Source organism: Tiliqua scincoides, chromosome 4, assembly GCF_035046505.1.
Source record: "Tiliqua scincoides isolate rTilSci1 chromosome 4, rTilSci1.hap2, whole genome shotgun sequence".
Classification (NCBI taxonomy): domain Eukaryota; kingdom Metazoa; phylum Chordata; class Lepidosauria; order Squamata; family Scincidae; genus Tiliqua; species Tiliqua scincoides.
The window spans coordinates 125,443,290-125,459,232 of record NC_089824.1 but is presented as its reverse complement, the minus strand read 5'-3'; the positions used below and the strand labels follow the sequence as shown (position 1 = coordinate 125,459,232).

The 15,943-nt window shown below is 37.2% G+C and overlaps 1 protein-coding gene across 3 annotated transcripts in view; it reads right to left on the bottom strand.

Moving 5' to 3' along the window:
* The window catches only part of NEK7 (NIMA related kinase 7), an 82,055-nt gene that overhangs the window by 10,606 nt on the left and 55,506 nt on the right, over positions 1 to 15,943 (bottom strand). For all 3 annotated transcript variants that reach the window (XM_066624135.1, XM_066624136.1, XM_066624137.1), the window contains 3 exons: positions 15,697 to 15,804; positions 11,610 to 11,704; positions 5,902 to 6,015 (listed from right to left, as the gene is read on the bottom strand). In XM_066624135.1, the coding sequence (XP_066480232.1) occupies positions 5,902 to 6,015; positions 11,610 to 11,704; positions 15,697 to 15,804 (317 nt within the window). The remainder of the gene's footprint in view (positions 1 to 5,901; positions 6,016 to 11,609; positions 11,705 to 15,696; positions 15,805 to 15,943) is intronic.

The following is a 15,943-nucleotide window of genomic DNA, read 5'->3' as shown; positions in this document are numbered from 1 at the left end:
TGAAGCAGTCTTATATCAAGGCAGACGATTGGTCTATTACTATTATTAATAGTATTTATATACCGCTTTTCAACTAAAAGTTCACAAAGCGGTTTACAGAGAAAAATCAAATAACTAAATGGCTCCCTGTCCCAAAAGGGCACACAATCTAAAAAGATGCAAAAAGAACACCAGCAGACAGCCACTAGAAAAGACACTGCTGGGGTGAGGTCTACTTGGGTCAGTTCTGTCCACTCTTACAGGCAGTGGCTTTCCAAGATCTCAGGTCTTTCCCAGTCCTACCTAGAGATACCAGGGATTGAATCCAAAACTTCCTGCATCTAAAGAACATGATCTACAAATGAGCCAAGTGCCTCTCTAAACCTATTGGGACCACTATACTGAAGTTTGAGCCAGTATGAAAATGGGATATTCCTGTGCCTCAGAGAGAAAAGACACTTCATCTACTTTTGCTCTCAACCATACAACCTTCCAGGATGGCAGATCATATTCAAGGGCTCAGAGGAACTTGTTTTGAATAGCTTCAAAATAAAGGCAGCTATCATAAGCAGGATTCTGCTCCACACACACCACATGTTTTTTTCTTTCTTTAAAAAGACAGCCCAGTGGTTCAGAGTCAGCAAACGGCAAATTCAAATGACCCTCAAATGGCAGAGTGAGGTCTGTCCCCAGTCCAACATCCCTATTCGCAACATACAAATAATATTTTATATAAATTCTGTATTCCCAGTCATACAGATGGGAGATTGAGCAATTCTTGCATTTCAGAAAGAATAACAACACATGTGTGCACCATCCAGACAACCTAAATACAGTGTTTAGCATTTCATCTGGCATTAGATCGCTGGAGGTTGTGGAGGATATTCAGCCACCACCCACTCCATGATGGCACATTGAGCACTGCCATTGGTACTTAGCAGTCAGTGGGTAATCCAGCCAGATGGGCCTAGACATTTAATCAGCTGACCTAGTTAACCCTCCCACCCCTAATTGCCAAAGGTTTGCACCACATTGAGCCGAAATAAAACACAATTCTCAAGTACTGAGAAAATTAAATTTGTTTCATTCAAAATTGGACCACTCCATCCAACTCTCCATGACTACTGAACATTTAATGGCTTTCATTAGCATGTGGAAAAGATTTGCACTGAAACATATAGTGCTTTGAGTATGCACAGAGTGATATTAAATCCTATGTGAGGTCATTAAACTGTAATAGTTTATTTACATGTGCAAGCTCAGTTCTTAAGAACATAAGAACAGCCCCACTGGATCAGGCCATAGGCATCTTCCGGTGGTGCAGATTTGAGTAGACCCACTGGGGTGCTGCGGCTCTCCCTGGGGTAAGGGAAAATGTTTCCTTTTGCCTCGGGCTGAACCTCAGCCAGCCCAAAACTTGCACTGGATACAGCGTAGGCCCACCCACCTGCCTGCCTGCTCTGGGACAAGTTAAGATTGCACTGTGCATGTGTTAAGCAGCCCTTATTTACATAGGAAACGGCTTTATACCAAGTCAGTTTAACTAGCTCAGTTCTGACAACACTGACTGGCAGCAACTCTTCAGGGTTTCCAACAGGAATTTTTCTCTGCCCTACCTGGAGATGCAAGGTATTGAACCTGGGACCTTCTGCATACAAAGGAGGCATTTACTACTGAGGTACAGTGCCTGTGCTTTAATAACCAACTTTTGGCAGCCAAAACACACAGTATGAGAAGAGCAAAACAGAAATAGGAAGACACAAATTTTTTGAGAAACAAAACTCATTACCAATAAATTCTTCCACATGTTTAATGGAGAAGTTAAAAAGAAAAGGGGACCCAAAGGCAACCATGGAAGACTCTTCTACAACCATGGAAGCAGAGCAACATTTCTGAGTTGATCTTGAGGCCCAGCATATAGCCTTATAGCACATTTGTATAGTATCTCTTTGCAAAGTCTCCACAAGCTTTGGATGTTAGGGCAGTGTTTCTCAAACTGTGGGTCGGGACCCACTAGTTGGGTCGTGAGTCAATTTCAGGTGGGTCCCCATTCATTTTGATATTTTATTTTTAATATATTAGATTTGATGCTACCATGGTATGTGACTGCATTTGGGGAAATGTTATAGATCTGTTCTTTTAACAAGCTACTATGTGTATTCTTTTAACGATGATAGTCAATGAGACTTACTGCTGGGTAAGTGTGGGTAGGATTGCAGCCTAGGATTGTTAAAAATGTTCCTGCTTAATGATGGCACTTCCGGTCATAACATCACTTCCAGTGGGCCCCAACAGATTCTCATTCTAAAAAGTGGGTCCCGGTACTAAATGTGTGAGAACCACTGTGTTAGGGCACTTAGTAGGCTTGTAGTAACATCAAATTAATGAACAGAACAAAGAGAATTAAAGAAACACACTGGTGAGTCCCCTAAATCAAGTATACTTAACATAAGCAAATCCCAACCTGCAATAAATGCAGGCTGTCATTTTTGAAAGCTTGGCAGTTATTGGACAGTGTGAATATACGGAAATGAAATCTTGCTATCAATTCAGTTCAGCTGTTGAGGTATTATGGAACGTTTAGGAACATTCCAACCACTCAGAAGTTTTTAAAAAGCTGTCAGCGTACTATGCCTTAGGAACAAATGAAAATGTTGGCTGGAAGGGATGCAGAGAAGGGATGAGGCAGCATTATCACAATGCTATATGACTGCTAGTGTGTGAATAGTTTGCAAATGAGAATGGAGTGTGCGATAGTGTGAAGAAAAGTGTGCAAGTTCTGCAATGAGGAATTGTTAATAACAACTGATCTGGTTCAAACAGTCCCTATAAATTAAGTCAAACATTTGCCAACAGGTCAAACAAAATCAATTTATAGTGAAATTAACAAAAAGCAAATGCTGCAGAAATATATGAAAACTGATCTTAGACTAATAGTTTGTGACAAAGTCTAAAACGTATACAGTCTTGTATGAAACAGATCAAAACCTGAAGCAAAGCATTTTTATTCCTTCATTAAATTTATTCACATAAAAATTCAAGTGGATTTTGTTGTTCAGTGATCCCTGAACTGCTCAACTGAGTGCACTTTTCAACTTGGATAATAGACTGAAGTTTAAATTTTCTAGAAGTCTTTAGGACGCTGCTACAATCTGACAGATACACTTTAGCCTATTCATCTTATGCCATTCCATGTCTGTACAAGTCTTCAAAATTAAAACAATATTAAAGACAGAGAAATGATCTTTAAATACATTTCCATTTTTTTTAAAGATTCATACCAGGGATGATTTTGGGGTGACAAAATGATCAAAGTAATAACTTCTCTGCTGATGCCACTTAAATATTTTACTTTATGTGTTAAAAAATATTCCTAGACTTATAGTAATACTTTTTCACTTCCTAGTGTGTTCTTGTAAGGCAAAATGATTTTAAGGATAAGGGACATTCAAGCTTCCTCTTTCTGAATGGGAAAAAAAACAGCAACATGGTTTGTTTTGCGACCCCCACCCCCCAGAAAACCTGGAAACTATGAAGACTAAAAAATAAATAAATGGTGGAAGATGTTTCCCTTTCCCAGCACCAAGACCTTCTATCAGGGCTGGACTTTGATATTTGCCCCTTGGCTGAGAATCCATATATCCAACTTCACACTTAGCTGCAGTGAAGTAGCCCTGCAGGCAGGCCGACTTCAACGAACCACTAGTGGTATCATCATTAAAATCCTGCTGAAGGTCACCATGGCAACCGCCTGCTGAGGCTTCACTGCTGCACTCGGCATCTCCTAATCAGCTACCATGTGAAATGCAAATTCAGACAGTCTGAAAATTAGTCAAGAAGAATAGAGGATGAGGATGCAGATACGTGAAATATTCATGCGCTTCGTGGAAAAAGGAAGACAGCATGAATGACACAACAAAGAACGGCCCCTGACATTCTCGCTATCATTTTGCATTATTGTTCACACCCTACTGTATTTCTAGGCCTCTGGTTTTGAAGTTGCCTATATGAAGTGCCATATTTATATTCCGCAAAAAAGTAATAATTAAAAACGGCCACTGAAAAACAGTTAATTGGGAAACTACATTAATGCTATGTTGCATGCACTGTCTAATGGACACGATCACTTCTCCCTCATAATGCCATTCTAAACAAATCCATATTTGGATAGTCCCTATAATAAAATTGTAAGAATTGTCACAATAAATATGGCATAGAAAAAAAAGAGACCAAAAATTCCTGGACTGCAATCTTTTATTAATCACTGAAACCTTGAAAAGCAAGTGATTCAAGGTTCAGAATTACAAGTTACTCCCCATTCTGTAAGCCAAGCCGTGCAAAGCTTTAATACTTACAAAACATTTTTCAGAGAGGACGTTTATGTGCATTTCAATATAATCTTTAATTCATGTACATTGAACTAGAAGAAGCTGCAATAGCCTCTTTGTTGGCTTGCAGCTGCCATTATTTTACCTTGTTCAGAGAGAATATTTTGATATGTTACATAGGAAGACAAGAACATACCTGACCATTCTCTCATATAGGAGAGAGGCATGTATATGTTTATCTTATGTTGGCTTGCATTCATTAAGAATTATGTATTTTGCTCCTTCGTTATTTAAGAAGGTGTTAACGCCTTTTGCATAATCTGCATCATTTAAAGCAAAGTCTGTAATCATTAGCACAAGTTTGCCACAGAGGGTACAGCTACACATTCTTCATCTGCGCCTCTCGGAGCCTGATCCTTCTGCATACAGGGACAGTATGCTGATTCAGTGAGATCTCTTAATATAACAGACCCCTTTCCCCCTTCACTCTCACAGTGCATGCACAAACACATGGTGTTCCAGGCTGTGAAAGGAAATGGGAGGTCTACATTCATCTTCCCATCTATGTCCTCTCCACCTTGCTACGTCAAGGAGTGCAAGTCCCAGACAAGCTTTCCTTGAGCAACTGCAAGAGAACTAACAAGGTATGGAAGGAAAACATCCCCTATTCTTTGTACCAGCCTGAATCAGTGCTTGTGTGTGTGTACACTGACATAAGAAAGGAGAAAACAGGGCTTTGTTCTGCCTTGTAGGAATTCCTCCATGCTTGGGCACTGCCCCTATGCAGAGAAAGTTCATGTCCTCAGCATTTTCACGATAAAAAACACACGTACAATGCAACATAAGCCAGAAAATTCAGATTTACATGCCTTGTAAACCTTAAAAGGATACATATAAAATGACAGATTTGGTTACTCCTTGTCAATCTGCAGCTATCCTCTCACTACTACTAAGTTAAAGAATGTGAACTGCTGGAGGGTCACCAGTTCTATAATTTCTAACTAATTATCAGAAGGATTATTAATTATTGGGAGAGCACCACAGGAACAGAAGACACGTAGTAGCAAAGGATAGTGACCACATTCCCATAAAAAGTATGAATAAAACTGTGAGACCACTGACCATGCTAATGGTATCAAGACAACTGCATCCATCTCAAGCAATCTCTTCTTCACATTGCAGTTTAAGTTTTAATATCTTGAATGAGGATACAATATCAAAAGACGACAGAGGCAGACTTAGCATTACATACCACATCACAGCTGTTTCCTTCAACACTTCTACATAAGAAAATAAAAGTTTTAAATCTGAAAACTATGTTGACAGGACACCACTTTTCAAGTAAATTCAGGATCAGTACACACTTAAGCAATGCTCAGCCCACATAAATGAAGACACCATGGGAAAATTCTTTTGTACATACCTCACTGAAATGAATTTGAACTGTAAAAGGAACACTCCTGCATGGCAGGCTGTGCCCCCAGATCCCAGTACAAATTGGAAACTTTTTTCTAAATTGAAAAAAAAAAACCCTCTACTACCCAGCCTGTGCTCTTACGCTTCTACTCTCAAACAGTACAAGGAAGATACTTACTTCTTCCGAATAGTGATCTGATGGAAGGGGTGGATAGTCACATTGTTCTATCTTTTTACATAGGGAATACAAGTTCATTTTGTCACCATAGAATGGACTCTGCAGTGCAGCCATCTGTATGAAACAAACAAAAAGAGTTATTTTTATATATGGTAGATGGGAAAGAGAACAGACATAATTTCAAGTAACTTTGTACATTTTTGAATAATTACAATTTGTTCAGGCAAATTCTGCTGAAACCTAAACCAGAAATGTGTTACATCAATTTATTATTTCTGATTTTAATGCCATCACAGCTGTTTTAGAACAATTTTCCTTCTAAAGTCATTTTGTCCAGTGTGTGGTGAACACCAGTTAAGATAGTTTCTGTAATGTTACAATAGGTTTATACTCTTATATGTGAAATTTCATTCTGGAATTATAGTATTTGCACATATTTTGGCAGCAGTTTCCATACATACAAAAATCAGATTTAAAGGTATTAATTTATAAGATGGTATAAAATGGAAATTGTGGCTGGGGTCTAAAAATCTATGCAACTAATGCCACTATCAAAAGAGGGCTCAAAGCCTGTGCTTCTCAGACAGCACCCAGCATGGGTACACACTCACACTGCAACACAAATCACCTTGTTAGCAGAGTTTCAAAAGCAATTTGTGATATGGTATGGTGGCCTGCTGTTTAAAGAACAGTATCAAAAATTACTACACTGGGTATGCACGTGCCCATGGACAGGTCTAAACGAGCTCTCTGAAGCAGAGATGATAATTTGGGATAAATATTCCAAGAACTGGCAGAAAATTTCACAATGAAATATTACTATATGCCCCGCTCATAAAAGAAGGTTTCTGTAAACTATTTTCTCCCATAGCCTAGCACATTCCCAGATTCAGAGCAGGTTCTAGTTTTAAAATGACATCACCAAAATTGACAAAAACATCTAGCGTGCACACAAATATTTTTAGTGTCATATTTTCTTTAGTCACAAGACTAACTGGATTGCTTTTCTAGAACCTAAGTGCTGAATACCCCATGAATTTCATACATTCTTTGGTAGATGGACTGTAGCATTCTCTTTGCTATGTCTAATTTTTGGGTTGATTTCAGAAATGTTTTATCGTGAAGGTTTTTATCCATACTACCTTGGGCACTCGCTGTTAACCATATGGCTTTTAAAATATGACTATTTTATTATGTCAGTATCTTTTTAGGGTAATATGAAAAAGTCTAAATTTAAGGCAAAGAGTGTTTTTCCATTTAAAAAACATGTTGACATGCTTAAGTGATAGAAGCAGCAATTCTATGCCCAATTGCACACATTATATCCCATTAAAATCAAGCATAAAATACGTCTTGTAAACATACATATAGCTATGCAAGAATATTTTCTTTAAAAAAGAATCCAAACCTTCCTGGACATCCCCCTTTACAAGCATTATTTTGGTTCAACTTATAGCTAAGAAATAGCATGTTTCTGGTAAGGCATTTTTTTTAAGAACAATTTTAAAATATTGTTAGTGCATCTGATGCTTATTTCAAGACAATGTTAGGATCTGCCATTTCAAAGACAAACAAATGCTGTGATGAGACTGCTAACTTTAAAAGGATTTGTAGAAAAATGTTCATATTGCCTTCCAAACCATTTAAATCTCTGAACCGCAGCAGCATGAGCACTGCTCGGAGTGCAGCGCTGCCCCAAAGTCAGTCACCCTTTTCTACATGTGCTAATAAGTTTGATTTTGGAAGGACAATGTGTACATTCCCCAGACAGGCAGAGTGTGTGTGAAACACGCTAGTCCATGCTGTGCTACTCAGTGAGCTTCAGCAGGGACAGGACAAGCTGAAAATGGCTCTCATCTGTCTTGTGGTCTTCCAGATAGAACATTAACTCCTTCATGGCCAAAAGCTACTGTTTCAGCCTCAGTATATTGATAAAAGGGAAATTCCAAAAGAAATACATGTAACCACGTTATATCAAGACTAGTAAAACTCATCATAGCTGTGTACATTAATCAGACATTATAAAGGCTCTATTCTGTTTTAAACACTACCCTCCAGAGCAAGGGATTAAGGCTCTGAAGCATAGCAGATTTCAAATAGTATTGCCCCCATAATATTACATCTAGAAAGAACATAATTCATGCCATATTTTTTCTTTAAGATTGAAAATAATCGAAAGACAGAAATTCCAACAACAGAAGCTGTATGCAGAAAATCCAAAATAAATGCACAGATAGTCACTGTTGGTACACAAGGTGTTCATTAAAAAGTACTTTTGTTTGAATGCTGCAGAGTGTTAAAGAAAAGAAAGCTGAATGTCCCCTAAGGAGTTAAAACAGGAATACTATATTTTCATGCATCTCCTGCTTTGACAGATGAAAAATGTCAACTGTCCTGTTTTTATTTTCAAGCTTTTGCACTATTCATCTGGTTCATTAGTGCATCTCGCTGCTGCCCCTGACAGCTGCTCACCCTCTCCTCCCAGCAGCTGAATTTTTCAGGCTAATTTGATCCTCCACACTGAGACGATCGCTAGAATGATTGACTTGCTCCCTGACCTCCAGGGTCTGACTTTCCTGATTAGTATTCTGGGGGTGTCTGAGGGACGAAAGCCCACTGTCTGTCTTCAGGGCTGGTGGCAACGCTCTCTCCCTCTCTCTTTTTTTGGGGGGAGGAACTGTAAGCCACCAACCTACGACCCTGTAAGGATGCAATTGCAGCACTGAACAATAAAGGAAATGTGTAAAACCTACTTTTCCTTGTAAAGGTCCATGTAACGAAAGCATGGCATCTTGATTTTAATTAGTAAAGTCTACTTTGTTGCATATCAATTAAAACCACAGTGATTAGAGAGTGTATTTTTTAAATAAGGCAGAAAATTTGAAAGTCTAATTCTCTGAGTATAAAAATGAAATTTTTAAAAAAAATCAATAGTAAGGAGAGACAATAATTGTTAGTAAACTGTAAATGGTATACTACACATAGCAAGGAACAAAAAACACCAAATTTAGTCAAAAATCCAATCCAACTGCCAGAAATTAATGTCAGATTACAACATTAATTGAGGGAGGATTCGCTGGGAAGGTTACTTGGCCCTTTATGGAGATCTCATGAACATGTTCCAAGTTTTTCTACTGTTAATTTGAAGAGAATGTGCACAAAGAGAACTAATGTAACATTAATAAAAACCACTTTAAATGTATTTAATATTAACATGTAGGGCAAATCAAGAAAACTTAACTAAGTTTTGTTTAGATTTTTAAACTGAAACACTTGAATCTTCGTCAGATAAGTTCGATTAAAATCAATGAGACTGAAAATACAACTTCTCTGGATTAACTGTTTTGTGGGCAAATCTATGGTTCAACTTTACAAATACCTTTTTGACACAAATAATGGGATCCACCAGATTATTCTGCTTGACAGAAACAATGGAATGGATTTTAAGCAAGTAAAACCAGGTGATTGACTAAACAAATTGGATGTGCACTAATTTTAATGGGATGAAATATCTTTTATAACTATCAACTTTGGTACAAGATCATATGACATCATCATGTTTTGTGGCTTTTCTACTATTTCTCAAGTAATAAATATGTCCTATCTTTGATACATTGGTTAAATCAGCAAATCTGAAGGGCAATTCAATAAAAACTGAAAACTTGACACTTACTAATGACTAAGGAAAACTTACTAATGACAATAAGAAAATAACATTAAAAGTACTTTATTACATGTTTTCATGAGATAAACTCCAATTATACGCAAAGACCTGTAAAACACTGTAATTAAAACTAAAAAAAGAGAAATTATTAATATAAAACATAATTGCTAATTTCATAGATGTTAAGCAGATGCACCACAGAAAACACAGGTTACAGAACCCTAAACTGGACTGAAAAGGAATTCTGCCACTTATTATATGAGGTATGCTGATAAATATATTGAAATGGACATTAGGTTTAAAGGGTAGGCATATCTGTGAATGAAAGGACATTTCTTCTCTTGGGACAGTCGCATGCTTCCGAAAACTTAGACTGCAATTATAAACCCACTTTCCTGAGAGTAAGCCCCACCGAACACAATAGAACTTACTTCTGAGTAAATGTGCATAACATTGCAGTGTCAGAGTTTAAAAACTGGGGTATAATGTAGCAGAAGGGGGATGCTTATAAAGGAAAAAGGGTGGAATCACTATATTTCATTTTCACCAAGACCCTTTAATGTTTTAGATAATAGCCTAAACCCGTTTACCAAATCTCACTGGTGGACACAGCTCATATTAAGTCAAACAAAATCTCTACATAATTATATGGATATTTTTATGCTTATGAATTCAAAATTCTTACTATTTTCTTTTGACTAGTTTAGGTCTATTCTGGATCAGTAATTAAATCATAAATATTTCAGGAACCAGAAAGTTTCATAATATTTCTTCTACTGATTATTTTAAAAGAGCCAAAGTGAGTCAAGAGGCTCACAACAAGGACAGTTTCAACATCTTGAGTATCCATATGACTCCTGTGGAGCTCTCCATGGCTGCTAGAATCTGTATTAAACAGATCCTGATGAAGAGCAGTGGTTAATCCTCTAAAACAAACAAAACCCAAACCCTGGTGTACAGAATTCAAAACTTAAAAAGGAGGAAAGACATCAATCATTTGAACAATTATAATACATCAACACATTCAAACTTGCACCAAAGCAGTTTCATTATGGTACTGAATCAATTTTAAAAAGGAAAAATGTTTGTTATGAAATAGAACAGTTCACAAAATCCTAATTTTGCATTAGCAGGTGTTTATCCTGATGGAGAGCTTTAATGAGTTCTGCTGAATCATGGGGGCAGGTGGTTTGTTACCTCACCTGATGCCTTTAAGCTGGGGGGCCTCTCTAAAGATCATTTTGGTAGGAGGTGCTTAGTTTAGTGGTGCAAACCTTAGGGGTAGCTGTGCATGTCCTGAAGGATTTAGCTGGCTATCTTGTTGATTTCTGTGTAATGAACATTAAGCCACAGGAAAGGTAAGCATCTAATTAGTATGTATAAGAGCAGGCACAATACCTGCATCAAATGTTATTTTCAAGAGATCTTTCAGGAGGAAGTATTGCCTGATATTAAACAAAACATGATCTTGTGCCTCTAAGAGTTAAACACTGTGACCGTTCCCTTCTGTGCAACTCTAAAGACAGAAAGGTCCCAACTCTGGATCCACAAACCAATTTTAACCAGGAATGCTCTACAAAGTGCATGAACACAATATTTTTAAGGGTCTGTTCCCCGGCAGAGTTTTTCAAGTCAATAAAAGGTCATGTGCCATAACTATTGTTAGTTCGACAAGCTTGGTGTGTTCAATGGATGTGAGGAGAAAGATTCTATTTAGAACTATTATCTTGGAAATGAACGTATTAAAAAGAGGTCCTAAGAATGCAACCATTTCATACTAAGTGATATGATCCATTGTGAAATAAAGTAAACAAAATATTCTCACTGATTTTAGAAGAGCTGAATCATACTCTATTTGTGGGAGACTGACATATTTTAAGTTTGGTCCTGCTTGACTGCAAAAGACCAGGTTCCTTCCATTTTGCTTAAACCTTATTAACTACCAAGTAAACAACAGAAGTAAAATTGTATGGCAGGATCTTAAGAAAGTGTTTCTGATCCTATAATATATTGTTGGTTTCTAGATTAAAGTTGTCAATATTACCTCATACAACAGACATCCTAGAGACCAGATATCCGATTTGAAGTTGTATCCATTTTCATGGATTCTCTCAGGAGACATGTAATAAGGTGTTCCCACTACAAATATACAAATATACTTAATAAATAATCAAATACTAAACGCTGTTGTAATAAATTTTCCAAGCAATACATTTTTCAATGTACATTGATAATATAAAGATGGCTAGTCTGAATGAATACAAACTTTTATGATAAGTTATTTAGACAAAAATAGAAAGACTTGACAAATTCATTTAGTTCCATCTTCAATTTAGCAATTATCAAACAAATTTTTCAATTTATAAAACTAATGGAATCAGTATAGCTTCACAAGTTTAATACATCAAAACGAATAAATCATGTACAACTCATATTCATATTTTTTATCTTCTTCAATAAGACTGAACAGGTTTGTATCTGTAGTAAGTAAAGCCTATCACTTACCCCACCCCAAAAACATCGTTACTAAATCCTGTCTAAGAATAAACAATCACTTCTGCAAAATATTTAAAATAAGCAAAAAATGTTACATGGACCATTGTTGAACTCTTAAGATTCCCTCCCCCCCGTTTTAAACACCTTAACGTCCCAATCACAACCAACTTTCCCGTGCTCATGCAGCTGCAATGCAGCCCCAAGATAAGGAAACATTTATTCCCTTACCGTGAGGAGGTCTCCAGAACCCCACCACCACCACAGGATACAGTGTGCACTCCATTGGCATGGCTGCATCAGCGCTGGTCAATTGAATAGGACTGGGCATTATTTTTATTAACAATGAAAAAAAAAAACTCCATCCAAGCACAATCCTTTTGCCCCTTTGAAATAAGTATTTTTCAAACAGATCTACTTTCCAGACATGGGACATTTCTCCAAAATTCAGATAAAATTCAACAATTGCAATGGAATGGATATTTGGAGAGAAATATAAAATAAGTTCATTTTTCCCTGTTGTTTTTTTTTCTTAAATGAAGCCTCACTATACCTCAGGCTATACCATCACCTGTTGGAGGGGTGTCATATGTGACAATTTTCCTATAACATGTACACTATCTCAACTGAAGCAATAAATATTTCAGATCCTGGTCCAAACACTTATACTTATCATAAAACAGAAGTGATAGCATACATATTTGTTTTCCTAACATAGATATGAATGAGTAGGAAAAAATACTACTTATGAAAGGAGACTTGCTAAGAAAAATGCATTCCAAAACTGAGAAATTGGAATTGATAGAATTTGCTTCCAAGTACATATGTTCAGGCTGTTAAGTTGCAACAGAGGTCAATAAAATTCAAAATCCATTTCTTAGATGTGGACCCTAGTTTTATAACCAATTTTAAAATTTATATATTAAATATGTAAAAAATTAAAGCTCTAGTCTAGAATGTCTTCTTTTGCCTAAAGGGTATTTTGACACTATCCAAAACTGGACAAAATTATATTGATATCTTGGGCCATTGTACATTTTAGGACATAAATGTGGAGCCCCCTTTAAATCACTCCACTGGTGCTGTGTAGCAGCTCCCTATTTAAAATGTCTGATGAAGGCCACTAAAAATGGATCCATGTGATAAGCCAAACATTTCATCAGATGCCAAGAGCGGCCACATGGAGTAATTTTAAAATATAATTAGTAGACAGGCCTAGAGGCCCAGAGGATGTTACATAGTTCATATTCCAAAAGGTTTTAATTCTTTGGTTGGTCAAGAATGCCAGGATTATATTGCAATTTAGATTGGTAAACTAAAGCACTTTAAAATTATCTTTTTGACAAAGATTCGAGCAAAAAAAGGCCACCCAGTATTTTTCAGCTGCTAAAATCCAAAAGGATGTTGCTGTGTTCAGATACAATATCTGGTGATTGCTTCGTAATAGAAAAAACTCAATATTAATATGGCTTGCAGCAGGTTACAGATCTACAGCTTTTGCAGGTCTAACACACAGAGTGAAGAACTTATGGAGAAAGACTTTGCAGAATCTGCAGGGGGCAGTTGAAAATGCTATGGTTTGAAGACTTGTAGTTTACTAAAAGCAAGAGTACCTTTAACCAATAGTTCTTGGAAACCTGCTGTTACATTAGGGGGTTGAGATGAGTATGAAAGATCGATGATAAGAAAAAAGAATAAATGCTTGCATTTTGCAGAGTTTAGCCTAGTCTAACACCTTAACCATTACACAAACTGAAGCTTTTAAAAACTGCTTTCTGATTTCACACAAACAAAGCAAAGCAAGAACTGCTACATCCAACTAAGATCAGTTTAACGAAGAACAAAACTGAGCCTTTTCAAAGGCTCAGTCTTTCACTGTTCTCAAGACTAGAACATGGGGGTCATGGAACAAAACTGATTGGCAATAGGTACATGATGGATAAAAGCAAGTACTTTTTCATTCAATGCATAATTAACCATAGAGTTCCTTACTACAGGATCTTGTGATGGCCACTAGCAAAACGTCTTTTTTTTTGCTAGTCTAAAGGAGTTCAATAAATTCACTGGGATGTCTCTATCAACACCTATTAAGAATGATGGCTAAAAATGAAACCTGTGTGTGGGCAGCATACCTTCTAGATGTTGATAACTAAGAGCGGGACAACTTTCACAATCTTTCCCTGACTGTGATCTTCCTAAAAAGCTTCTGGTTGACCACTGTAGAAAATGAAGCAGCAAGACTAGACAGAGAATAACCCCAAACAGTGGTCGTTTTTAGCTGTTTACAACAGATATTACGAAGGGTGAAGACCAATTTTGTGGCAAAAGTAACATGAATCTAATGTGAATTGGCAGCCCCACAGCTGGAAGTGTTTGTTTCCGATGAGTAAGATAGGATTACAGCCTAAGTCTTACTGAACACAATGGCTTACTTTTGAGTAAGGTAAATTACACCATTATCAAACACCTCTACCTATGGTCTATAGAAGTCCACTGCAAGTCTTCCATGCTCTACAGCTCCCAAGAGGAACACTTTCTGAACACTTGTGTAGGAGAGCATTATACAAAGCCATTGTAAGCAAAGAGGGAACACAGCTTGAGACAAAAACAGGGTAACGTGCAATGCAAAAGCACCACACAGTATTCACAGTTCTGACAATTCTGTAATAAACTACTATGCAATCTAAAATTTATATTTTTCCTCCTCATGGAGCCAATTCACACTAGTCAGAGCTGGGGCAGCCCAGAAACAGGCGCTATTTATATGAACCAGTTCCTATGAGAACCACCAGTTCAGCAATTGCAGTGGCCTTTCGCCAAAAGCTATGAAAACATGATCTCCTATTATCCTCACTTGCACAACAGGTTGCAGGGTTTCATTCCTTGCTGTGGCCTTCATCACCTGCTAGTGTTGGTGCTCCCTCTTAACACCCCCATGCACAGAAATATTCAGAGGACCAAAAATATGGACCTCCTAACCCATTTTGCATAATTTAAAAATCACAAAGTGGGCTTGGAGGGCCATATTTTTGGTGTGAACTAGGCAGTCGAGGGACCTTTAAGCCCTAACATGCAGAGAGATTATATTAGACTCTGGCATGTTGCAGCAAAGTATTCACGAGACTGGTCAGGATCTACTAAGGACAACTGCAGAGAGTTGAGTTCTACGAGTTCGTACAATATGAAGCATCACAAAAACACTCAGTTACCAGCTATGAAGAGAGCAATAACCCTATGGAAGAAAAAGATATTTAATCTTCTAACAATTGTGAGTGAGAGAGAGAGAGAGAGAGAGAGAGAGAGAGAGAGAGAGAGAACACATAACTTACAGAGAAAGAAAGTCAACAAGTTCAGCCACAAAAGGAATTAGCATTTTCACTTAAACAGACAAATTTTAATGATGAAACAGATTCTTTACTCCATGCTGATAGATTACTAAGAGGATTCAACTTGGTGCTGGCAGTCTCCTGAAGAAAAAACAAGAAGATTTGCTTGCATCCACTTGGTATTCATGTTATTAAGCTATTTCTGCCCAATGCTGCATATACACAACAGGGATCAAATGTGTACACCTGTGGGCTGAGCAGAAATGGGTTAATTTCCAAGCATTATTATACAATCAAAGAAATATCTCTGACCTAAAGAATGTGCGGCTGTGGTTTTGGAGCTAAAAAATCTTCCCAATCCAAGGTCTCCAAGCTTTACTACTCCTGTAGCTGTAATGAATACATTTGCTGGCTTGATGTCTGTAGAGAGAGAGAGAGAGAGAAATATATTTTCCATAGGTAAGAAGAAAATCTACCATCTGGAACAGTAGCAATAAGTGTGACCAATGATCTAACTTTGATTAACATTGAATCTATTTCTAAGTTTAGATAATTAAAA